Raw genomic sequence first — 25,762 nt, 5'->3', positions numbered from 1 at the left:
CATGTAGACATATAGCTTAGAAGGTATATAATCCCTGGAAAACTGTAATTTTGAGTTGGTCTGGCAATATTTTCCAGGCCTTCTCCTAGTACCCAGTTACAGAATTAAACTCTCTTCTTTCCTAGTTCATCTGCATCTCGTTCCTGGGCCGTGAGAATAAGCAGCCTGACCCTTGGTTTGGTCTGGGAACATGCCTAGTCAAGGGCATCAATAGGATACAGAATAGAGGTTGGTCCATGGCCATTCAGCCTTGCCCTTTCCTGCCTCTCTTCACCCAGCCACACCTTTCCCGCTCCTTCTTCCCACCTCTCCCACTCCTCAAAGGATGAGCTGGCCAATCATTTCGAAATGGGGAATATTAAAAACACAGGGGAAGTGCAGATAACTTCTAGCATTTCCTGTCCCCTCAAGAGAATACTTAACGTAGATTTTCAACAAAAGACTACCATGGCCTAACTGTGTGAGATATTAACGGAGCTTAATGTATAAAAAAGAAGGAGGAAAGCTGTGCTTGCTTTCTCAGCAGGGAAGCCTATGGACTGAGCCAGGTCTGAGCTCTGCGCGCAGGCTGCCTGGATCTAAACTAGGCGCTGCTAGCAGGGTGCTGCAGGAGCGAGACTGACCTCACCAACGGCGTGGGAGCTGGGTGAGGCCTCTCGCTACCGGCTATCCCCCACTCCCCTGACGAATTCTACTGCACAGCAGAGACAGCCATACTCCCCTCTGGATCATAATCCCGTTGGCCTGAGAACTACCCCTGCATCCCCCACAGTGGCTGCAGCAAGCCCCGCCCAAAAGCTCAGACCCGCCTAACCCTGCCTCTAACTGATGGTATTTCTCTACCCGCCCTGGCAGCAAAATACAAAAGACATAAACTCTTAGGAGCTTTATGGTCCCACCCATCAGCTGAGAAACAAGAATACTTACCCTGGTCAACTTAGAGCAAGCTTATGTCCCACTACTACTACTGCCGCAGGTGTTCTCTTGCAAATTCCACCTCCTGGCCGGAAGCCATCCAACTCAGACCATTACAGCCACTCTTGGCAGAAAAACACCGCTCCCAGGAAGAAAAAAACAACAGCTAACATCATTGTCTGTAACACCCTGGTCCTGAGTCTGCCCACATGACAACTTCACTGCTAGCATAACCACCACTTGAGAAAGCCAGCACACTGAACGTACTCTACAACCAAGGAATCTCAGAGTCTACATCACTTCCCTGCCACTTCCACCCCTGCAGGGGCTGGCATCCACTGCTGGGAGACCTGAATATGGGTCGCATCTTTGTAGATGTTCCCCAGCACCAGACAAGAGCCTGGTAGCCCCGTTGAGTGGTTAGACCCAGAAGAGCAATAATAATCACTGAAGTCCAGCTCTCAGGGAGCCCCATTCTCAGGGGAAGGGGGAGAACACCACATCAAGTGATCACCTCATGGGACAAAAGAATCTGCAGAGCAGGCCTTGAGTTCCAGATCCTTCTGCTGGTGGGAAGTTTCTTACATCAGAGACACAGCTGCAGTGCTGGGCACAATAAGGAAAGTTTAGGTGAGCAAGATCAACAATATCACAAATATCGAGATGAAGAGAATTAAAAGAACTTCTCCCAGATTTGGCTTCCTGGCTTTCCCTTGTTCTCTCCCCCAGGTCCCCTAATGACTACTTGTTGCCCTTCCCCACAGAACCCAGAACATGAAGTTCAAAGGGATAATGGAATTTATGGGGAAGAAACTAGATGAAGAGACTGTCAAAAGAATTTCTCAGCACACATCATTTGAAAGGATGAAGAAAAATCAGATGACCAACTATGTAATGATAACCTGTGACATCATGGACCACTCCATCTCCCCGCTTATGAGGAAAGCCGCCTGCCAATCATCATGAATTTCTTTGAGAACAATATTATTACATAACTAGTATTTTGGGAAAGAATATTAACACGCCTGTTTCCTTTTGTATTTTATTTTATTTTTTTAAAGACAGGATCTCACTCTGTTACCCAGGCTGGAATGCAGTGGTGCAATCACAGCTCACTGCAACCTTAAACTCTTGTGCTCAAGCAATCCTCCCACCTCCAGCCTCCCAAGTAGCTGAGACCACAGGTACACACCACCATGCCCAGCTAATGTTTTTTATTTTTTGTATAGACAGGGTCTCACTATGTTGCCCAGGCTGGTCTTGAACTTCTGGGCTCAAGCAATTCTCCCACCCTGGTCTCCAAAGTGCTGGGATTACAGGCATGAGCCATCATGACTGGCCTTATTACCTTTTTAATTAACATGATGCTGCCAATAATTCTGAGGTTTTCTCAAAATATTAATGTCTTTGAAAGAAAATAGATTGTGATGTGTGCCCGTAATAAGAATTCACACTTTTTAATTATCTCTAAAGTTTCACTTTATGGAAAAAACATTCAGAATAGACTTCCTATCCAATCTCTCAAGCACAATTGCATTGCTTTTCAGGGACCATTGGAGAGTGGAAGCATTACTTCTCAGTGGCACAGAATGAGAGATTTGATGAAGACTAAGGAGGAAAATGGCTGACTCTTCTCTGACCTTCCACACGGAGCTCTAAAGAGAGACAAAGTCTATACTACACAGGGACAATTTTATATCCTGTCTTCCAGTTTTTATTCCCCCTTATCACTGCTTTTCCCTAGAAATGACTTCCTGAGCTGGCTCAAATTGTTCAGGCAAGAACTATAAATTACCTTTTCCTCTCTGCATGTACCTGGAAAATAAAATCATTTTGTTAGCTAAGGAGCTGGGCTCAACATTCTTCACAAACTGACTGAATAGTTGTAACAGAAACCGTGGAACCTTTTTCAAAAGTCTGGTGGTTAAGTCTCCAAACCAAAGTTTCGAGGTCCTCAGGTCAGCTGGCCACGTTCTTCCACCCGTCACCTGGCCCTGTCCCTCCCAGGAGGAGCATCTTCTCTGATGGATGATTGGCAGGAGAACCCCCCGACAGCTTTGCTAAAGTTCTCTGAGAGCTAAACTAGCCTAAGACTTTGCCTACCCAGTCTTCCTTCCTTCCCTCTTTCCTGCCCTTCTCCACAGGGGTTACTACTACATGATGCTCTGACAGCCCTGCTCATTTATCCCTCATAAGAATTGTCCCCCAATAAATCTCTTACTCTTACTCTATCTCAGTGATAGGCCAAGCATCTTCCTGTCACTGAAAAGGGAGCAATATTCTCCCTTTGTTAGAGTGGCCATTATATTTATGATTTACTGTTAAATTCAGATGTGCAAGTACTAGGTTAAGTCATTTGAAACTGGTATCAAAAAAGAGAGCGGAGTTGGGTGGGGTAGAGAGTAGGGGGCGGTAGTCGGGGGTGGTGGGAGAAGGAGGAGGTGGCGAATCACTTATAAATGGTGCCGAAGCAGGACCCGAAGCCTAAATTCCAGGAGGGTGAGTGAGTGTTGTGCTTTCATGGGCCTCTTCTTTACGAAGCAAAGTGTGTAAAGGTTGCCATAAAGGACAAACAAGTGAAATACTTTATACAGTGGTTGGAATAAAAATTGGGATGAGTGGGTTCCAGAGAGCAGAGTACTCAAATACGTGGACACCAATTTGCAGAAACAGTGACAACTTCAAAAAGCCAATCAGGAGCAGTATGCAGAGGGGAATATGAGAGGGGCTGCCCCAGGAAAGAAGACATCTGGTCTGCAACAGAAAAATGTTGAAGTGAAAACAAAAAAGAACAAACAGAAAACACCTGGAAATGGGGATGGTGGCAGTACCAGTGAGACCCCTCAGCCTCCTCGGAAGGAAAAGGCCCAGGGAGATCCTACTGTTGAAAATGAGGACACATTCATGAACAGAGTTGAAGTTAAAGTAAAGATTCCTGAAGAGCTAAAACCCTGGCTTGTTGATGACTGGGACTTAATTACCAGGCAAAAACAGCTCTTTTATCTTCCTGCCAAGAAGAATGTGGATTCCATTCTTGAGGATTATGCAAATTACAAGAAATCTCGTGGAAACACAGATAATAAGGAGTATGTGGTTAATGAAGTTGTGGCAGGGATAAAATAATACTTCAACGTAATGTTGGGCACCCAGTTACTCTACAAATTTGAGAGACCACAGTATGCCGAAATTCTTGCAGATCATCCCGATGCACCCATGTCCCAGGTGTATGGAGCGCCACATCTCCTGAGATTATTTGTACGAATTGGAGCAATGCTGGCCTATACACCTCTGGATGAGAAGAGCCTTGCTTTATTACTCAATTATCTTCCCGATTTCCTAAAGTACCTGGCAAAGAATTCTGCAACTTTGTTTAGTGCCAGCGATTACGAAGTGGCTCCTCCTGAGTACCATCGGAAAGCTGTGTGAGAGGCACTCTCACTCACTTATGTTTGGATCTCCGTAAACACGTTTCTGTTCTTAGTCTATCTCTTGTACAAATGATGGGCTTTGAAGATGTTAGTGTATAACAATTGATGTTTGTTTTCTGTTTGATTTTTAAACAGAGAAAATAAAAGGGGTAATAGCTCCCTTTTTCTTTTCTTTTTTTTTTTTTTTTTCATTTCAAATTTGCTGCCAGTGTTTTCAGTGATGGACAACAGAGGGATATGCTGTAGAGTGTTTTATTGCCTAGTTGACAAAGCTGCTTTTGAATGCTGGTGGTTCTATTCCTTTGACATTACACACTTTTATAATACGTGTTAATGCTATATGACAAAATGCTCTGATTCCTAGTGCCAAAGGTTCAATTTAGTGTATATAACTGAACACACTCATCCATTTGTGCTCCTTTTTTTTTTTTTAATGGTGCTTAAAGTAAAGAGCCCATCCTTTGCAAGCCATCCATGTTGTTACTTGGGCATTTTATCTTTGCTCAAATTGTTGAAGAATGGTGGCTTGTTTCATGGTTTTTGTATTTGTGTTTAATGCACGTTTTAACATGATAGACGCAATGCATTGTGTAGCTAGTTTTCTGGAAAAGTCAATCTTTTAGGAATTGTTTTTCAGATCTTCAATAAATTTTTTCTTTAAATTTCAAAAAAAAAAAAAGAAAGCACACATTCAGGTATCACAGAGGCAGCAACTTCAGAAAGATGAGAATTACTGAAACAGGATCTTGGAGGAGGAGCGTGTGGAGAAACCCCCCACTCCTGGGTAAGGAGTGCAACTTGGCCAGGGCTCTGTCCCTGAGGACACTGTGAAGACGCCGGCTCTGAAGTGATCTGCACACTGGACTCTGCTGCTGCTACAGGAAGTGAATTATCTCGGGAGTATCGCTCACTGGAGCAAGAAGGCAGCGAAGAGAGCGAGTCCCTTCTCCTCCTCTTGTCTCTCAGTCTCTCTGTGTGCAGAGTCTCAGAGAAGGGGCGCCAGCTGGCCCAATGGAAACACGGATTGGCAGAGTCCCAGCCTAGCATCTCAAAGAAAACCCAAGACACGTGAACCAGGACATGAGAGGCAATAACTTTATAAGCAGGCCAGACGTTTTTAAGCTCAAAATGGCCATTTCAAATAGTTCAAGCTAATTTGTGCATCTGTGTGCGTGTAAATATAAATGTATATATGTAAATAGATATGTGTGTGTGTGTGTGTGTGTGTGTATATATATATATTCTCATGTAAAGAAAAAAAAAACCCAGACCAGGCACAGTGGCTCATGCCTGTAATCCCAGCACTCTGGGTAGCCGAGGCGGGAGGATCACCTGAGGGTGGGAGTTCGAGACCAGCCTGACCAACATGGAGAAACCTCGTCTCTACTAAAAATACAAACTTAGCTGGGCACGCTAGCGTATGCCTGTAATCCCAGCTACCCGGGAAGCTGAGGAAAATCGCTCGAACCCGGGAGGTGGAGGTTGCAGTGAACCGAGATCATGCCATTGCACTCCAGCCTGGGCAAAAAGAGTGAAACTCCATCGCAAAAAATAAAAATAAATTTAAAAAATCTAAACTTACCTAAAAGAAATAAATCAATAGACTTACTGTTGTTGGCAAACACTCCCTCTCCTCCTTCTGTTGGGGACTCCAGGTGGCAGGTCTTCTCCAAAGTCTCAAATCCCCTGCAAGGGCTCTCCAGAGCAGCGGTAGTGCCTGAAGCTGAGGCTGTGAAATGACTGAAAGTGGGATGCCACAGTGGCTGTTGTGAGCTTGGAAGAATCCTCTCCATCTGACCAACTGAGGCAATGTTTCTCTGATGGCCTTTATAATGGTTTGTTTGAAATGTGTGGTTAATGCCAATGTCCAGCATGCCAGATGACACATTCTAGAAAGTAAATGAACAGTATGAGCTCTAAAATCCCTCCAACGTGACTGAGGGAAGCACCCGTCCTTGGGTTGAGTCCATCTAAATGCTGAGAGAAATCCTGGCAGAGGTGGTCCCTAGAAAAGCCTGCCTCTCCAACACAGTGACAGGGGCCCATTTGTTCAGTGGCCCATTGTTCAGCGGCCACTCACTTCAAACTGAGTGGAACTTACAGCGCCGATAAGGCAGACACCTGGCTGAGCCAGAAGCTAAGTGACGTAAATAAGGGGCTGCCAGTCCTCCCACACTACCAGGGAACCAGAATCTCAGAATTAGAAAAAGCACTTAGAGATCATTCAGACAGGTGGTCAGGTAGCTCTTTTGATGTCATTAACTGAAGTGTCACTGTCTATGTATGGAGAAACTGGAAGTTTCTACTACGGTTAAATACACCAATGATCCAGCAATTCAAATCATAGTCATACACCCAAGAGAACAAGAGAGAATGCATCTGGCCCCCACCCCAAGAAAACAAAGTGTGAAAATCTCACAGAAGCTCTATTCATAATTACCAAAAACTGGTATCAACCTGTATGTCCATCAAAAGAAGAATGGATTTTAAAATTCTGGTATATTCATTCAGTGATATAGTATATGGCAATAGAAATAAATGAACTACTGATACTTGCTGCTGATACTTGATGAATTTCAAAGACATTATATTGAAAGACCAAAGCCAGACACAAAGGAGGACATAATGTATGATTCCATTAATATGAGGTTTAAGAATAGGCAAAACTAAACTATGGTGACAAAAGTCAGAACAGCCTCTGCCTTAAGTGTGGGGCACTGGTGCAGCATTGACTGGGAAGCAGCATGAGGGAATTGTCCGAAGCAATGGGAATGTGCTGTATCTCGATCTGGATGGTGGTTATGTGGGTGCATATAGAAGTATAAATTCATCAAGACATAAACTTACACTTTGTGCATTTGTCTGTATGTAAACTGTGCCTCAATATAAAAAAACTTGTTGCAATAATGGTCCTCAAATATTGCAGTCGAACCTCTCACAGAACAGAAACAGACCTGAGATTTAGGTAACTCTCTAAGTCAGTCTTGGAAGTTGGGATGGAATTCCCAGCTGGACTGTCCCAGCTGGCAACATGTGCACCTAACATGGGCACCTAGCATGTGATATGTCAAGAGAAGCATGAGTCTGCTCGGGTCTGGGGAAGGTGTTTCTCCAAATCTCCATAGATAACCAAACCCAGAAGAGAGAATCACTTTCCTTTCTGTAGGGAGAGTAACTCCAGGTGAAGACAAGGAAGAAGGAAGGGAATTCCTGGAGACTTGCTCCAGGCATTCCTTCAATATTTCCTCTCAATTCCCCATCTCCATGGGCATCCACAGGACCAAGAAGTGACCTCCTGGACTTGGGCAGGCCCCTGGACTGGTGCCCCACTGCTGTTCTTCCTCCTGGCAGTACGGAGGTGCAACCCTGCCAGAATCTCACTGGTAGAATGAGTAAGGCCTATTCTGGCACAATGCTGAAGATTTTGTTCCAGTTCTACCCAGGAGCCATGCAAATTGTCTCTTTGTTTGCCTGAGCATATTTACCTGTAATGAATGACCAGAGCTCTGTGCCTAAAACACTGAATACATAAAGCCCGTGTGAATGTCGACTTTCATTTACTTTTTACTTTCCCCTGCTGGTGCCCAAGACCATGGCGGAAGGAATGGCTAAGGATAAGGTGGAGGAGACAAGTGAGTTAGAATGGGGCTTGTTACCCCCAGAGGAATTTTCCCAAGTGAATGGAATCATTCTTCAAAAGAAAACATGCGATTTCTGGAATAAGATCTGGAACTTCCAAGCCAAGCCGGATGACCTGCTCATTGCTTCTTACCCCAAAGCAGGTATGTACATGGACATGAGAGGAGGGAAATAGAAGTTGGAGCATGTATCAGCACCTTACGGGGTCATGTAGTAAAGTCAAAGAGCAGAGGAAGGAAGTGTCCTTGTCTATAAATCGGACAGAATGGCATAGGATCTAAGACTTTTCTATAAAACCATAGGGATTTTTTTAGAGATAGAGTAGTTGGTTTATCAAAAATACATAACTAGTCAAAGCCGATTTTTCAGGTTAAAAATATCCATGTTATTCATTTTTTTCTTTCGTTCAACAATCACGTATCAAGAATCTTCTAAATGCCAGAGACTGGCACCGAACATAGTGATGGGTAAAATGTTCGTTATCTTTGCCTTGCAGGGATTTACAGTACAGTCGAGAGAAGAACATTAAATCATTAAACAAATCATTTCACAGATCTGTGATTACCTGTGATAAGACCTGAGAAAGAAATGTAGAGGGTGTAATGAGAGAACATTGGGGGTCCCAATTTAGATTAAGGAAGTAGTACTCTGAAATTCTGAGCTACTGTGATTATTACAAAGGGAATGTATTATCGGTTTGCTATGGCTATGAAACAAAGTACCACTAGCTCAGTGGCTTAAACAATGATATTTATTGTCTCACAGTTTGGGAGGCCAGAAGTGCAAAATCAAGATACCTGCAGGCTTGGTTTCTTTCGAGGGCTGTGAGGAAAGGCACTGTTTCAGGCCTCTCTCTTTGGGAGGTATATGGCATCTTCACATTCACATTGCACTCTCCATGTGTGCACATCTACCTCCAAATTCTGCCTTTTTGTATAGACATCAGTCATACTGGGTTAGAGCCATCCTAATAACATCATTTCTATTTGATTACCTCTATAAAGATTCTATCTCCATAAGGTCACATTCTGTGGTACTGTGGGTTAGAACTTCAACATATTAATTTGGGGAGCACACAAGTTAGCCCGTAACAGGGAGCATGGAGAGGAAGTGTTTGCATATGCAGACAGGAGCAGTAGGACTTACTGATAGATGATAAATGGGGGGTGAGGGAAAGAGAGGAGACAAGATTTGGGGCTAGAATGATGAGGTGGATGCCAGTGCCAAGCACTGAGTCAGGAAAGTCCAGAGAGGAACAGTACTGAGAGGGGCCAGGGCATCTATTAGGCAGTTGAATGAATTGAAGAGGGTCAAAAATGGACTGGGGAACACAGTATGTGTGTGTTGCCATTTCCAGATGAGAAAGAAGGTAGCTTGGACTAAGGGGGCAAAAGTACAAATGGAGAGTGAGAAAAAAAATTGAGATATATTTTGGAGGTAAAATTACTTGAGATCTGAGAGGAAGGGATGACTCCTGGGTGACTCTCTTCTGGCTTCAACAGCTGAGTGGCCCCTTGGGCTGGGATGGGAAAGCCTGGGGGAGGGAGAGGCATGGAGCCTGTGCAGGAGGTGGGCAGGTTAAACTACAGCTCAGTTTGGGACGTGTTAAGTTTGAGATGACCTTTAGACCACTAAGTGTTGATGTCAGGGGGGCTGTCAGACATAGAACACAGAGGGAAGCCCACTCTGGCTGGAGATATAACTGGAGTTGCTGTAGATAGTGAAATCTCAGGTTAAATGCCCTAAGGCAGAGCCTGAGGCAAGGATTCAGGTACATGTGACTTATTAGAAGGGTGTTCTTTAGGAAAAAAAAAAACAGTAAGGGTATGTACAGGATAGGGAAGGGGAAGGGGCCAAGCAAAGGTGTGGCATTGGGTAAAGCCTTGCTCTGATGTGGTTAGGGCAGGAGAGGAAGGAGTGGAAGGATGGACACTTTCTCCATTAGGAGCCCCGCTTCAGAGGAGGACACTTCTCTAGCAAAGCAGGGAGCTGAAAGACATGAGCGGCCAACGCTCACAGCAGTGGAGGAGATAGGGGGTGCAAGAGGCTGGTACAGAAGATCTGATGAAGTCACCAAAAGTGTCTACTAAAGATGATGTTTAAAGCAGTGGGAATGAATGGAACCACATGGGAAGAAAGCATAGAGGAAAAAGAGGGCACAGGACCAAACCCCAAGAAGCTTCCTCACTTAGATGTTGGACAGAGAAGAAGCCAGAAGTGAGTGGTGTCCTGGCAGCCAGTGGAGTGAATCTTCGAGCCAGAAAGATCTGAACTGAGTGCCTGTTTTGATCGAATTAATCACGTGGCTGTCAGATGGGCACTGCATTTGGTGCCTGTAAACAGCCCCAGCCACAGCCTGGAATGACTACTGGGTTTTCTTTCCTCAAGTTGTCAGTTCTATCAACACGGATTCTACTTGAATCTCCTGGTGGCAAGATTATCCCCTGAAAACTTGAACTGCCCTTTTCACAAAGCAAGTCAAGTTATCCAGGGTCACACTCTTAGTAACTTCCCTCTAGAATAACATTTATCAATGTGGAACAAGAAATACTGTGCTACAAGTGGGAAATAATTATGAAAAGAGAACTTCATTTGAGTGAGAAGTTCATCTCCCTGGGACTCATGAAAACTGAGCATTTTCCCAGCTCAAATCTGGAAAATGAGAAAGAACATTTTTTCTGAGACTAGCTACACGGCATGACAGATACTTGAGACATGCAGGAGACAGCTGACCTGTTGCTGTAGTGACTTCATCATTTATCCTCCAAACTAAGTCATCTGAGATAGAAAGAGACACTGTTGATAATTAATCTGGGACAACAGAATCAACCTCTATAGACCTGGGCAAGTTGGAAGGTTACGGTAACCCTATAAATCACAAGCCATCCCAGATGCTAGGTTCCAGGTCCCATCTACTACTTACCTAAGTCAGCGTGTCCTGACCTGAAATCATGATCCTCACTCCTAAACCAGCCCCTTTTCTTCCCAGGAAGCAGATACCGAGTTGAAGATAAGTATGTGAGATGTTTATTAGGGAGTGCTCCTGGGATCACTCCCCCTGGAAGTGAAGGGAAGAAAGTAGGATTGTCTAGAGGGAGAAGCTGAGCTTCAACTCAGTCCCAGCAAAAAGCCTCATATGGGATGATCTGAAGCTGGGATGGCCCTGCAAAGTTGGTTCCATCCCAGTTGAAGAGAGGGGAACAGAGTGTCAGTCAGTCCCTGGATGGAAGATGTCCCAGGAAGGGACCTGGAGAGGGCTGAATAGCTGGGGGCCATCTGCCAGCAGCATCCCCAGCAGCTGGTGGAATAAACAATTCCATTCAGAAGCAAAATCTGGGCTGTGTATCCGGCACCTTTTACAATCTCCAAGAATAGCTGTAGAGCACAGCCCTTGCCACAGCTTGCCTGAGCTATGCCATGGCTTGCTGAGTTGCCATTCAGGTCAACATCTGTGCCTGGAATTGCCACCTTGTAGGTGGAGTCCATGGAAAAGCAGACATCAGCATGTGCCGGAAACCAGGCCATAGTGGTGACTGAGAAGCATAATCTAGTGGAACTCAGCTCCCCAGGGGAAGAGGGGGACAGTTACTGGTGAGTACGAGTCATGATGCAAGGTGCCCTGTCTGCGGGCTGAGTTGGGAGCAAGTCTGGAATATGAGGCAAGGAGGTCTGACAGAAGCCCTTGCATAGTGTGGACCAACCAAACAGGAATAGGGTCAGGGGCCATTGAGGGAGCCCAGGTTTCCTGAGATGCTCACAGCATCTACGACAGCAAAGTCAAGTACAAAGGTGGAGTCTGGAGGTAGAGGCACCCATGACTTCCTCTGAGAGGCTGCTGGTAAGCAAGGCCCAAATTCCATGCTCAGAGTTGAGGGGAAAAAGCAGAGCTAGCCTATGTGGAGAAGGACTCTGGAACTGTCAAAGTAGCCTGGATTCGGAATTAGGACAGCACATCATCAGGAGACAACAAGGTTTGAAGACGAAGCCAGTGCTGACCCCAGAAGGGCAGAAAGAGAAATTGGTTTTAGTGCAGAGTAGGAACTGACCAGGAGCTGAGCAGCTGGCACAAGGGCACAGTCTAGAGGAGGAGCCAGAGCCATGGCACTGCACCCAGGTACCTCCATCAGAGTACTAGGGAAGGAGACCAGGATCATAGAAAACTGGCACGGGGGAGCCACAAGGAGAATGGCACCTTCTTCCCTAGGGCTTCCCCAAGCACGGTGGTCCCATCTATTCTAGCTCTGGCCCTCAGGATGTACACCAACACCATCGAAACATGAAGACATCTACTACTTCTTTAGTGCCTGTGACAAGCTGGATTCTGCCTATTTTCTCTTCCAACTCGCGAAACCACACGAGAATCATTAATGTGCATCAGGTTTACGTAATTCATCCGAAACCACCCGACTCATATATCATATATAGGAGTCAAGTCCATTTGATTCCACAGCCCCACACACATCAAATCCATGCTTCCCCCAGAAAAACAGGACCAGGTCAGCCAAGGGTCCCAGAAGCCAAACAAGGATGCACTTTCTGAGGACAGACACTGCAGAGGCCAGGGCCCAGTCCAAGGAAGCCCAGAATCAGGAAGGAGATCACAGACAAGATCGTGAAGAAAAACAAATTTTACCCTCAAATGCAGCAAAGGTCATTTTTCCATTTATAAGGAGTTCACCTTTCTTGTAGAAGCCACTGCTTAACTTTTCTTTTTTTTTTTTTTGAAAGAGGAATTCATTCAATCTCATTTTTTCAGTTTGTGAATTATTTGAAATTCTTACTTTTCCTTCCTTTTCATAGTATCGACATTGTGTCAGCTCATTGGTTCTAAAAAATAAAAATAAAATTTTTTAAAAAAAGTAATCAAAGGAAGAGAAACTAGACTACTTATTAGCAGTCAGAGCTTTTAATAGTAAAAGTTAGGGTTTGGGAATTTCTGTGATTTTCTTCAAATGGAAATATTTTAAATAATCCCTGTTGTTATATACAATAGTTATTTGTATTATCATTTTATAGAAATACCAATGCATATTCAGATTTTTTTAAGTACATCATTGGAGTACGAAAATAAAGAAGTCACATTTCTGCCCTTAACCTTTCCGGTGAGAAAAAGATAATCTTAATAGTTGGTTTTAAATCAATGTCATAGGCAACATAAATGAGGTATTAACAAGCAAATTAATTTTTTATAGCATGTTTCTAAATTCTAAGTGGCAGAAAATCAATAATCAGTTCCTCAGATCTCTATTCTACTTTATTTCAGGAACCACTTGGACACAGGAAATTGTAGACCTGATACAAAATGATGGAGATATTGAGAAAAGCAGGCGCGCTTCCATTCAACTTCGACACCCTTTCCTGGAATGGATACGAATGACACACTGTGGTAAGTCTTCTGTTTACAAACTCACAGTCCTCGTATAAAGATGAACAATTCAAGAGTAAACAGTCTGAAAGTCGAACATATTCTGGTGGGGGAAAACTCCCATTAATCCCTAATTCTAAGTACTAGATGAAAAATAACTTTTCTTGTGCATGTGCAAATCTAGATAGATCCTTTCACCTAACGTATTTCGCTTCAACACTTAACAATAGAGAGGTATAATCTCTCTGTTAAACAAAGTGTTCAACCAGTTACAAGTGCCAAGCGTTAGCTACACAGTTCTCACCCAACAGAGTCCCTGCTTGCTCATGTGGCACCCGCGTGTCAGTGCCAAAGATGTCTGGCACCAAGAACCACAGATTCAAATTTGGGATGCACCATGCACTTCCCATGAAAAAATAATAAATGTCATAGTCATAGCTAAGACTTTCATAGTACACGTCAGGTGCCAAGCATTATTCTTTATATATATATATATACTTTAAGTTCTGGGGTACATGTGCAGAACGTGCAGGTTTGTTACATAGGTATACATGTGCCATGGTGATTTGCTGCACCCATCAACCCGTCATCTACATTAGGTATTTCTCCTAATGCTATCCCTTCCCTAGTCCCCACCCACTGACAGTTCCCAGTGTGTGATGTTCCCCTCCCTGTGTCCATGTGTTCTCATTGTTCAACTCCCACTTATGAGAACATGCAGTGTTTTGTTTTCTGTTCTTGTGTTAGTTTGATGAGAATGATGGCTTCTAGCTTCATCCCTGTCCCTGCAAAGGACATAAACTCATCCTTTTTGTATTCCATGGTGTACATGTGCCACATTTCTTTATCCAGTCTATCATTGATGGGTATTTAAATGGCTGACATTATTCTAAAAACTTTTTGCATATTAACTCACTATTCTTCACAACTTGTGAGGTAGCTGCCAGGTTATATGTGAAGAAATTGAGATACAGAGGGATTATGATTGCTCAAGGTCCACAATTAATAGGTAGTAGACCCAAGATTTGGACCCAGGAATTCTGTTTCCTAAGTCCATGCTCTCAACCGCTAAGCTATGCAGTGTGCGTGAATGTGTGTGTGTGTCCTATGTGGACTCCAGGTATAGGTATCTGAGGGATAGAGTGGAATTAAATAGTCCATGTTGGACCAGCATTGGTACCTGGTCATCTTTAATTAGACTTTTTCTACAGAAATCTATTCTAGTTCCATCTGAACAACTGACTTGTGACCTCATCTTGGGAAATAAATGAACAAACTAATGGCCTAAAACCAAATCTTGCTCATTGTCTTCTCTCTCATTCCCTTTTTGTGGGAGGAGAGGTAGGGTGGGGGGAACTAGATGAACATGTGCCAGGTTTCCCAAACCGCTCATTTGGTGTCATACCAGTGTGCTTGAGAAAAATCACCAAAATGAGGGTTAAATATAATGGGGAACAGGTTTTGAAAAGTGTTCTAGTCCATACTAAGTGATCTTGGTTTTACCCTAGAGGCCATCTGTGGATATATTTTTGAGAGTCCTCAAGACCTCTACAACAATTTCTTAATTATGATTTTATTTTCATGGTAATTAAAAAATATAAAGTAAGCACATTCTAGGTCACCTGGATGATCACCATGTAACCAGAATTCCGCAATGTGGTCTCATTGTCCTCGTTTGCATTGGTGCCAACAATCCCGTTGCCAAGTGGAACTGTGGTAATTTCTAAAGGCTAATGGGATGAGAAATGGAGAGGACACTTAACAGTGAATAATATACCAAATGAAGGCCAATGTAGCAAAGAATCAGAGGTACAAAAGGACATACAAAGTGCTAAGCACTAAAAAAAATAGGGAGAAATGGTTTCTTATCATTTAGGAGTGAAGAAGGCATAACATGGCACAAAACCCAGAAGCCATTACGAAAAAACTGGTAAGATCAATTACATAAAAATTAAAACTTTTTTTAAAATTAAAGAATAAGCCAGGAAAATTTTTGCAGGGATTGACCAGGCTAATGCAATGCCTTCCCCAAGGACCCTGAAAACTCATCTTCCTGTACAACTACTGCCTCCATCCTTCTGGGAGGAAAACTGTAAGGTAAGCTTAAAGCAAAGTATTCAGAGACAAATTTTCCTCATGAGAACATAGGGAGCAGTTTATTGTGTCATAACCATTGCCCAGCCATCCCTACAGTGTGTCTGCCAGGAGCAGATTATAGAACCTACTATCATCTTCTATGTTCTTAATCTCTCATTGATAAGGATGTGCTTAGCATACACCTATATCAAGAAGAGGGAGAGGATAAACATATACTAGGCTCATTTCTTAGCATCTTAGCCCCTTAATAATGCTATAAGGTGGAGGTATCTGAGCACATTGTAGCTCAGAGGTGTTACATAACTTGTCCAATGGCAAACACATGGAAGGTGGAAGAGATGGGCTGCAAATCCACCTCTTCATTACCCAATAGCCCATGCTCTCTCTGCTACTCTACACCACCTACTCTGTGCCTCCTATAACCACAGAAGTCTTCCAAAGCTTCTATGTAGTTGGCCTTCCACCAGTCTTAAGGTAATGAGTATTTAAATGATCAGAAAGTGGCACTGAAGGAATCTTAAAAACTACATGCGCTACTGTCCTCTCACTTTATCTCATTTGTAGCTAAACTGTCTCTTGCAAACATCCAAAAGTGCCTATAAGCTGCAAACCCTCATCATTCTGAGACCTGATGAAAGTCAAATTTTTGTAAACATCAAATTTATCTTCCATATTGAAGCCTACAGGGGTGCAGATGCATTTTCATGTATGTCTTAAATTGGTCACTAAGGAATTTTTTTAACTCTTTCAGAGCACCAAGAGACCATTTATTGCCTCCCTCTAGAGGGAGGGTCTATAAATGGGCCTTGGCACTAAGCCAAAGCAGTCCCCACCTTCCCTTTCCATGTGGCGTTCTGTTCCCTCTGACAGCTTGTCAAGATCCACACCTTTACTGTCTCTGGTTCTCCAGAGCACATCCAGGGTCTTACTCACTCTACCTTACTGACCCTAGTGGATCTTCCTATGTAGATCTGGAGTCTGGGGGCAGGGGTGGCTGAATGACTGAAAGCAAATGGAAATATATTGTTAGCACAGATAGAGCCAGGCCTGGGCTAGGAGTGTCAGTAAAATAAGAATAACTATAACAGCAATCTAGCAAGTACCAAAAGCATGCTCAGGTACCTCCACCTTATCGCATTATTAAGAGGCTTAGAGGCTCAAAACTGAGCTTAGTAGATGTTGGTCCTCTCTTCTCAAAGTGGGTATATATTGAGCCCACCCTTATCAATGAGAGATTAAGAACCAGGAAAGGTGTCATGGGAGCAGTAAGTGGGGAGTACAAAACTTCTTGACAAGGAGGGTCAACAAAAGTGACAGAGGAGTCAGGGCATGAGGAACAGACATAAATTTGTTAAGTGATAAGAGAGGGAAGGACATTCCATGTTACTGAAAGAGCAGAAGCCAAAACTTAAGAAAATAGGTCCAAGGCCAGAAAAGAGGCATGAGAGGTGGAAAGGAGCCAGAGATACCCTGTTGCACAGCCTTGCCTGCTAAGATGTTTGGACTTAACCTGTAGGCTACTTGGATCCCACTGAAGAATGTGAAGTGAACAAAGAAGTGACATGATCCCATTTACATTTTAGAAAGCTCCCCTGGGGGATGTGGTGGTGTGGAGGGGTGAACACAACTGGGGCAAGACTGAAAACAGGATATCAGTGAGGAGATGGTGGCAATAGTCCAGGAAAAGAATTTAAAAGGCTTGGGTTAAGGCAGAGGCAGTGAGAAAATGAATTCCAAATGTAACAACAGACAGAATTTACAAGATCTCTCAAGGACTGGCTATAGAAGACATGGAAAAAGAAGCATCTCATATCGTTTTGTCATTGTAACTGTTGATGGTGGTACCATTAATGGAAAGAGATCATAAAAGAGAAGCAGTTAGTTTGTGTGAAGATGGATTGAATTTCGAACCCATCGAGTCTAAAATGCATGCAGAACATTCAGGTAGGGATACAGATACATGAGTCTCTAGCTCAGGAGACAGACATGTACTAGAAACAAATTTGTGAGTCATAAACATATGAAATTTATCGCAATAGAAACAGATAACAAAAAAAAAAAAACAGAAAAAATAAATATAGTGAAAATAAAAGTAGGCCCTAGGCAGAGCACTAAAGAAGGCCAACATTTAAAGATTTCAAACTTTTAGTGATCATAAACTCCATCGAGAATCTACAGAAAGTTGTGACTCCACTCCTGACAAAGTGCACATCTATAAAAAAATTTTGCATACACTTTTAGAGAGAGGGACAGACCTCTTGAAGGTCATCATTTTAAGACACTCTGATTTAAGAGCAAAATGGCAGAGCAGAACACACTAAAGAAGGACAACCAGAAACATTATAGGACAACCATGAAATCAGCACTACCACAGAAGAAGGGAAGGTAAGTGTGACTGGGAAAGAATGAGCAAAGGGAATCAGAGGGTGAGATTACACAGACCCTGACCACCAGGTTGAGAACTTTGAACTTAATCATAAGAACAATGTACAGAAATTGAGAAGTTTTGCACAAGGAAGCAACATCATCTGATTTGCATTTTTATAAGATCATTCTGGCTGCTGGATGATGAGTGGAAGAGAACAAAGATGCATTCATGACCTTTAGGACATGGTTACCAGAACACATATGCTCTGCACACTGAATGCCCAATTTCTAACTTGTCCTATCGTTTATTTTGTTTCTTCTCATCACTTTAGATAATCTATGTGGCCAGAAATCCCAAGGATAATCTGGTGTCCTACTACCATTTTCAAAGGATGAACAAAGCACTCCCTGACCCAGGAAGCTGGGATGAGTACTTCGAAACATTCCTGGCAGGCAATGGTGAGCCAAGTGCATGAAACCAGCCTTCACCTATATCTGCAGAGGATAAGTTTTCCCCCATCAAATTCTCCTTCTTGGGAAACAAAATTCATCCATAGAAGGGGCTCAGATTTTCTTGGAGGGAAGGACTAGAGGCCACATCGTGAGAGATGTGGCATAGCCCTGGCTGTAATCTGTGGTCAGTGGATTTGCTTCCAATTGCAATATATCCTCTGAAGGAAGTCAAACCAGTATTACAGGCAAGCCAGCTATAAGAGAAGGTCCCAACTCTAAGCCTATGTTAAATGTTTTAAATGCATTAACTTGTTTAATCTTTAGAACAACCTCATAAGCTTGGTAAGTATATTCATCATTTGTAGGTGATGAAACTGAGGCTCAGTGAGTTTGAGTAACTTGCCTATGATTACCCTGTTAGCGAGAGCAGTGGCTAGAATTTGAACATAGGCAGGTTTGGTTAAGCTCAAACCCTGTGTGCTTGGCAGTTGAAGTCTTGACTGGCTGGTAACCATGTCCAATTGCCTACATGTTCAACTGGAAAGAAAGAAAAGGTTTAGTGTGCATGCAAGTTTTCCAATCACAACCATCATTTGAATTGGTGGTGCAGTGGTGGCCCCTGACACTGCAGGCTCACAAACTGTCACGTGCAAAAATGTATGATCTTTCAGTATGCTTCCAGTGTCAAAACTGAGTCTTCACAAGTTTCTTGACGTTTTTCTAAGTCTCAAATGCTGCTGTATCTTTTAATACATCAACTGTTCTCCTAAAGAAGCCTAAAGAGTACGAAAAGGTGATGAAATTATTGAAGCTGGATAATTGGTTCATGAAAATTCATTACACTATTTCCTCTACTCTTGCATATATTTGAATACTTCCATAATTAAAAGATTTCTCAAAAGTTTTCAAAAATGGTAATTTAAGGAAGCTTTGCAAGGTTATACTTTTGGGGAAGTACAATATAAATGTAACATCAAACTGGTTTGCACCATGAAGTTGAATTGACAACTTTGCATGATTAAAACCTAAATATTTGCACCAAAGCACTTTTTATTATTCAAGTTCAAAATTTAAAACTGAAACACCTTTGCTAATTATTTATATAGTCCTATGGAGAAACAACTGCCTTGTCACCTATATTTTTTTCTCTAAAATAATTATAAATAAATGTAATAAAGTAGTCCTTTCCATTAGTAACAAACCACCAGTAATGCAGGAAAAAAAATGATACCTTTGATTGCCATTTGACTTTCATAACCTTAAATGACAAAAATTATTATTATTATTATTATTATTATTATAGTCTTTTCCTTATGAGATATACTTTGAAAATGATCCATTGTACCCCAAGGTAGTTTCACTGGTTGAATTTCTACAGTAAATTTCCTTGTAGGTGTTCTAACAATGATGTCAGAACGTCTTTGGACAAAGAGTGATCCCTAAGAAAGTGACCTCATTGACAAGTTGAGACATTGGGCTTGTGCAGGGCCAGGACTGGGCTGATGTAGACGACTGTTCCTAAATCAGAGAGCTGAGAGGATAGTTCCAACTCCTTGCCCTGCATCAGGCAAGTTGCACACCAGAGAAGAGAAGCACTGACGTCAAACACAGCCTTAGGGCTACTCCTCTACACACACACACACACACACACACAGAGAGAGAAAGAGAGAGAGAGAGACAGAGAGAGAGAAACTCCTGAAGAAGCATCTTCAGGGCCAATAGCATGGAACATGGGTAGAAGGAATCAAGAATAAGAAGTAGAACAGTAGCAGCTCCCCCTATTTATGAGGGGGAGTGCCATGCTGAGGCATTTCACCCAGCTGGAGTAGCACAAGTGCTTTCTGCCAAAGTGCAGATAGACTGGCCCTATGTCTCGGTCATCTACCCATACAGCTTGCCCTGACCTAAGCAGGTTCCTGCAGCACAGGATTCTCAGTAATTAAACTGACACAGCCCTATACAGAATAGAATGTCTGGTCACCCTATGACTACATTGCATGCCAGAAGAGAGAAAGGGGTTGAATAGATACTCCCTAATGATTGGAAGCTATCACTGGGAGTGGGACCGAAGTGCTCTTAGACATCCTAGTATCAAAGAGACTTTTAGACACATCCTACCTAATCTTTACACTGTGTGAATGAAACATAAGAAAGGCAAATTTTGGGAGAAAGGATAATATAATAGAAGAAAGGGGAAAATATTACTGAATTTTTTACTTAAATTTTCAAATGACTTTTGTTGAGTAGCTACTATGTGTCAGACACTTACTATTATACTGTGTCCCAGGCACTACCAGACTAATGCTTTTATACGTCTTAGCATTGGCCCATACTATTATTTCTCCCACCTTAAAATAAAATAACATTTAAAAACCACTCTGTCGACCCTACCTCCCCAACCCCAGTTACCTCCCCCATCTTTCCCTCCATTTACTGCAAACACCTTGTAGCACTGGCTTACACTATTATCCTCAGTTTCTCTCCCAACACCACCAAACCTGTTCTGCCAGGGTCACCATGACTTCCACATCACTAAACCCAATGATCAATACTCTGTCCTCATCTCATTTAATCCATCAACATCATCTAACGCAATTGGTCACACTCTCTCTTCCTTGAAATGATTTCTTATTGGCTCCCAGGACCCCAGCCTCCCCTGACATTCCTCCCACGTCTCTGTTCCTTCCCATCTCCTTTGCTGGTTTCTCTTTATCTCCCAGATGTCTACAGTTGGCTCCTTTCTCTCTTCTACCTACATCATTCCTTGCTCAATATCACTCACTTTGTGGTTTCAGATGTCACCTGTCTGCTGATGACTCCAAGATTTGCACTAGTCCTGGCCTTGGCTGTGGGCTCCAGGTGCATAGACCCAGCTGCCTTACCAACATTCCACCGGGATGTTTACGGGGCATCTTAGACTTCATGTGTCCAAATCTTAATTCCTGCCTCTCCTGCAGAACCTGCTTTTCCTTCAGCCTCTCCTTCTTGTTAATTGTGACTCTGTCCCTTAAATTACTCAGGCCTAAAATCTTGATCTTATCTTGAGCCTCTTTGTTTCTCATATACCCCATCCAGCCCCCGAAAGAAAAACCCCACAAGAAAATCTGTCAACGCTAAGTGTGATTAGATTGCACACTTCCGGAAGTGCGAGGATCGGTCAGATTCTGGACTTAGTTTGGGCCAAAGTATCATCAGATTTTCCCTGGATGAACGAAACAGCCTCTGCCCCCACTTTTGCCCTTGCCAACCTACACTCTACTCTCAACAGAGAAACCAGAGAGATTCTACTAAAAGGGAAGTCAGATCATGCAACTCCTATATCGGAAGCCCACGACTGGCATCCCATCTCACTCAGAGTAAAGTCAGAGTACTTAGGGCATCGCACAGGCCCACAGGGCCAGGCCTCACACTTCTTGCATCTCTCCCCACTCCCCTGGCCTCACTCACTCTGTCCTGGTCCCCCAGGCACACCCAGAACCTCCTACCCAGTGCCTCCCCTGGCTGTACTCTCTGCCCAGCAGGGTTCCTCCTTTCCCTTTTTTCAGGGTTGTGCTCAATAATCCCTTCTTCTGACCAGCCTACCTACCTGTCAGCCTCCTATGTACTCTCAAAGTTTTCCCTCTCCTTCCCTGGGTATTTGTTTTGTTATTTGGGTGATTTGTTTTGCTAAGCACACACTGTGTTCTAGCATTCTGCATATTTCACATCTATCTCTTTTGTCTCCCCCATAAAATGTACTTCCAAAAGCAGGGCTTTCTGACTATCTTGTGTGCACTGCTCTGTCTCTAATACCTAGGACAGTGCTGAGCACACAGTAGATGTTACAGAATACATTTATACAAACATTACCTTACAAGACAGTTACTATTACTAACCTCCTTTCAGAAGATTGTTTTTAAAAAGCACAGACTCGGAGAGGTTAAGTAACTTGCCCAGGGTCATGCAGCTCTAAGGGTCAAAGCTAAGATTCAAGCCTAACAGGTTCTGGAGACTAAGATAGTAATCTTGCCAGCTTCCAAAAGGAAGAAAAGTTGTGCTGAAACAGAGACAGGAAGTGTGATAAGTAAGTTCTCCTGATCACATCTTCCATTTGTATCTTATGGAAACAGCTTAGTTTTTTTCCCTGGGTTTTTCTACTATCAGCTTCCCATGGCCCACATATGTATGTGTCTTTCTTTCAGTGGTATGGGGGTCCTGGTTCGACCATGTGAAAGGCTGGTGGAAGAAGAAAGACAGCCACCCCATTCTTTATCTTTTCTATGAAGATATGAGGAAGGTAAGAATAATATCTGAATTTTAATTTCACAGTATTTTGTCTCAGAGTTAGAGTTCCATGACAGAAAAGAAGGCAAGTCATACTTGAAAGTTTATCTATGTAAAATATTTTGCATGTCAACTCCAACTTCTCCAACCACCTTGCCATGTAGCATACAAAATTCCACACAAAATACCTTATATATGGTTTTCCATAGTAGGCAGCCTGCTTCCTCCTGCAGTCTCACTGCACTCTGGAGTCGATTCCTACCTCATCCAAAAGCATAGAAGACGTGTCCTTTTTGAGCCAGTTTTCTTCCTCTCTAGGTCTCTAGATTCCTCCTTCCAAAATCTCTACCTCCCACCATAACTTGCTCTGACTTCTGAGGAAAAGAATTAAGAACCCTAACAGGAAAGAACTAGTGAGGAAGAATATAGCTGATTTGATTTGTATGCTTTCTTAAAATACTAAAATTTTGTCATTTTAAACAAAAGATCTTCATCAGCAACATCTTTTGCATGTGCAATTCCTGATTCAAATCTGTCTCATAAGTTTCTATGTAAAATAAATAATTATGGCACAGTGTTCCTGACTGGTCTCCAAGCCTTGATTTAGGACTGGGTTCAATAACCAACTTGTGTCCTTCACTGACCATGGCTTCTATTTCCTCTTTCCCCTCTGGGTAGACAGAATCCTGGCTTCTTTCCTTCTATCTATTCAGGTAATGTCAAAGTTCCTCTTTCTGTTTGTCCTTGCTCTATAGGACAAAGCTCTATAGCTATGTAGGTGCTAGCACAGCCCTCACCTCCCCCAGCCCTGTGTCTGTGCCAGGGAGCAAAGGAGCAGCACGGGCTGGGCAAGCTAGGCAAGAAGGACAGACATGAGACAGAACTGCTAGTGAGGAGAGAGGAGGCCTGCAAGACGAGCCTGGAGATCTCCAAACCAGGTGACTCTCACACCAAACTGAACCCCTCCTCTTCACTTCTGGATGAGGTGGGAACTTATCTCAGAGAGTAAGGGGCTTTTGTGAGGTCTATCTGCCAAGAGGTCTTCCCAGGAGGCCCACAGTCAGGAATAAGCTCAGATGTAGAGTCAGGAGACATCAAAAGCAGCAACAGAGACAAAACGGCACCATGCTGCTTTTGTGCCATGCCAGAGCAGTGAGGATGCCATATATTTTTGTTTCTCCAATCAGAAGGAGGAAATACAGCTTGCTTATTTTGAAAGATACCCACTTCTTCTCCCAAGTACCTTCTTTTTTTATTTACTGATTACTATTATTATTTCAATAGTTTTGGGGAAACATGTGTGTTGTTACATGGATAAGTTCTCTGTGTGTGATTTCTGAGATTCTGGTGCACCCATCACCCAAGCAGGGTACACTGCACACAATGTGTAATCTTCTATCCCTCACCTCCTCCCACACTTCTGCCCAAGTGCCCATAGTCCTTTATATCATTCTTATGCCTTTGCATCCTCATAGTTTAGCTCCCACTTATAAGTGAGAACACACCATGTTTGGTTTTTCATTCCTGAGTTACTTCTAATGGTCTCCAGGCCGGGTGCAGTGGCTCACGCCTGTAATCCCGGCACTTTCAGAGCCTGAGGCAGGCAGATCACGAAGACAGGAGATTGAGATCATCCTGGCTAGCACTGTGAAACCTTGTCTCTACAAAAAATACAAAAAATTAGCCAGGCATGGTGGTGGGCGACTGTAGTCCCAGCTACTCAGGAAGTTGAGGCAGGAGAATGGTGTGAACCCCGGGAGGTGGAACTTGCAGCGAGCCAAAATTGCGCCACTGCATTCCAGCCTAGGCAACAGAGTGAGACTCTGTCTCAAAATATAAATAAATAAATAAAAAAAAAGGAATAATATTGTCACCAACTGCATCCAGGTTGCTGTGAATACCATTACTTCATTTCTGTTTATAGCTGAGTAGTAGTCCATGATATATACATCACGTTATCCACTCATTGGTTGATAAGCATTTAGGCCTTTTCCATATTTTTGCAGTTGCAAATTGTGCTGTTATAAACATGCATGTGCAAGTGTCTTTTTCATATAATGACTTCATTTCCTCTGGGTAGATATCCAGTAGAGTTTTACTAGTTTGCTGGATCAAGTGGTAGCTCTACTTTTAGTTCTTTAAGGACTCCCCATACTGTCCTCCATAGTGGTTGTACTAGTTTACATTCACACCAGCAGTGTAAAACTATTTCCTTTTTACCATATCCATGCCAACATCTATCATTTTTTAATTTTTTAATCATGGTCATTCTTGCAGGAATAAGGTGGTATCACATTGTAATTTTGATTTGCATTTTCCTAATAATTAGTGTTGTGCATTTTCATATGTTGGTTGGCCATGTGTATATCTTATTTTGAGAATTGTCTATTCATGTCCTTAGACCACTTTTTGATGGGTTTGTTTCTTCTTGTTGATTTCTTTGAGTTCCTTGTCAATTCTGGATATTACTCCTGTATCAGATGCATAGTTTGTTAATATTTTCTCCCACGCTGTGGGTTGTCTGTTAACTCTGCTGATTATTTCTTTTGCTGTGCAGAAGCTTTTTAGTTTAATTAATTCCCGTCTATTTATCTTTGTTTTTGTTGTGTTTGCTTCTAGGGTGTCTTGGCCATAAACTCTTTGCCTAGGCCAATGTCTAGAAGAGATTTTCCAATGTTATCTTCTAGAACTTTTATGGTTTCAGGTCTTAGATTTAAGTCTTTGATCCATCGTGAGTTGATTTTTGTATAAGGTTAAAAATGAGAATCCAGTTTCATTCTTCTATATGTGGCTTGCCAATTATCCCAGCACCATTTGTTGAATAGGATGTCCTTTCCCCACTTTATGTTTTTGTTTGCCTTGTCAAAGGCCAGTTGGCTGTAAGTATTTCACTTTATTTCTGAGTTTTCTATTCTGTTCCATTGGTCTATGTGCCTGTTTTTATACAAGTACCGTGCTGTTTTGGTAACTATAGATTTGTAGTATAGTTTAAAGTTGGGTAATGTGATGTCTCCAGATATGTTCTTTTTGCTTAGGCTTGCTTTGGCTATGCAAGCTCCTTTTTTGTTCCATATAAGTTTTACAATTGTTTTTTCTAGTTCTGTATAAAATAATGACAGTTGGGCACAGACACTCATGCCTATAATCCCAACACTTTGGGAGGCCAAGGCGGGTCAGGAGTTCAAGACCAACCTGGTCAACATGGTGAAACCCCATCTCTACTAAAAATACAAAA

At 42.8% G+C, this 25,762-nt stretch overlaps 1 protein-coding gene and 1 pseudogene across 2 annotated transcripts in view; both read left to right on the top strand.

Annotated features, from left to right (window-relative positions):
- Positions 1-3,604: 3,604 nt before the first annotated feature.
- On the top strand, positions 3,605-5,022 carry LOC112604700 (annotated as a pseudogene). The gene has a single exon (XR_003115267.1). The product of XR_003115267.1 is annotated as a mortality factor 4-like protein 1 pseudogene (transcript).
- Positions 5,023-7,935: 2,913 nt separating this feature from the next.
- The window catches only part of LOC112605347 (sulfotransferase 1C4-like), a 30,275-nt gene continuing 12,448 nt past the window's right edge, over positions 7,936-25,762 (top strand). The window contains exons 1-5 of the mRNA XM_025355022.1: positions 7,936-8,125; positions 13,246-13,368; positions 15,347-15,444; positions 18,144-18,270; positions 22,446-22,540. Of these exons, the coding sequence (XP_025210807.1) occupies positions 7,936-8,125; positions 13,246-13,368; positions 15,347-15,444; positions 18,144-18,270; positions 22,446-22,540 (633 nt within the window). The remainder of the gene's footprint in view (positions 8,126-13,245; positions 13,369-15,346; positions 15,445-18,143; positions 18,271-22,445; positions 22,541-25,762) is intronic.

Source organism: Theropithecus gelada, chromosome 13 (assembly GCF_003255815.1).
Source record: "Theropithecus gelada isolate Dixy chromosome 13, Tgel_1.0, whole genome shotgun sequence".
Taxonomy (NCBI): domain Eukaryota; kingdom Metazoa; phylum Chordata; class Mammalia; order Primates; family Cercopithecidae; genus Theropithecus; species Theropithecus gelada.
This window is presented reverse-complemented; position numbering and strand designations above follow the sequence as displayed.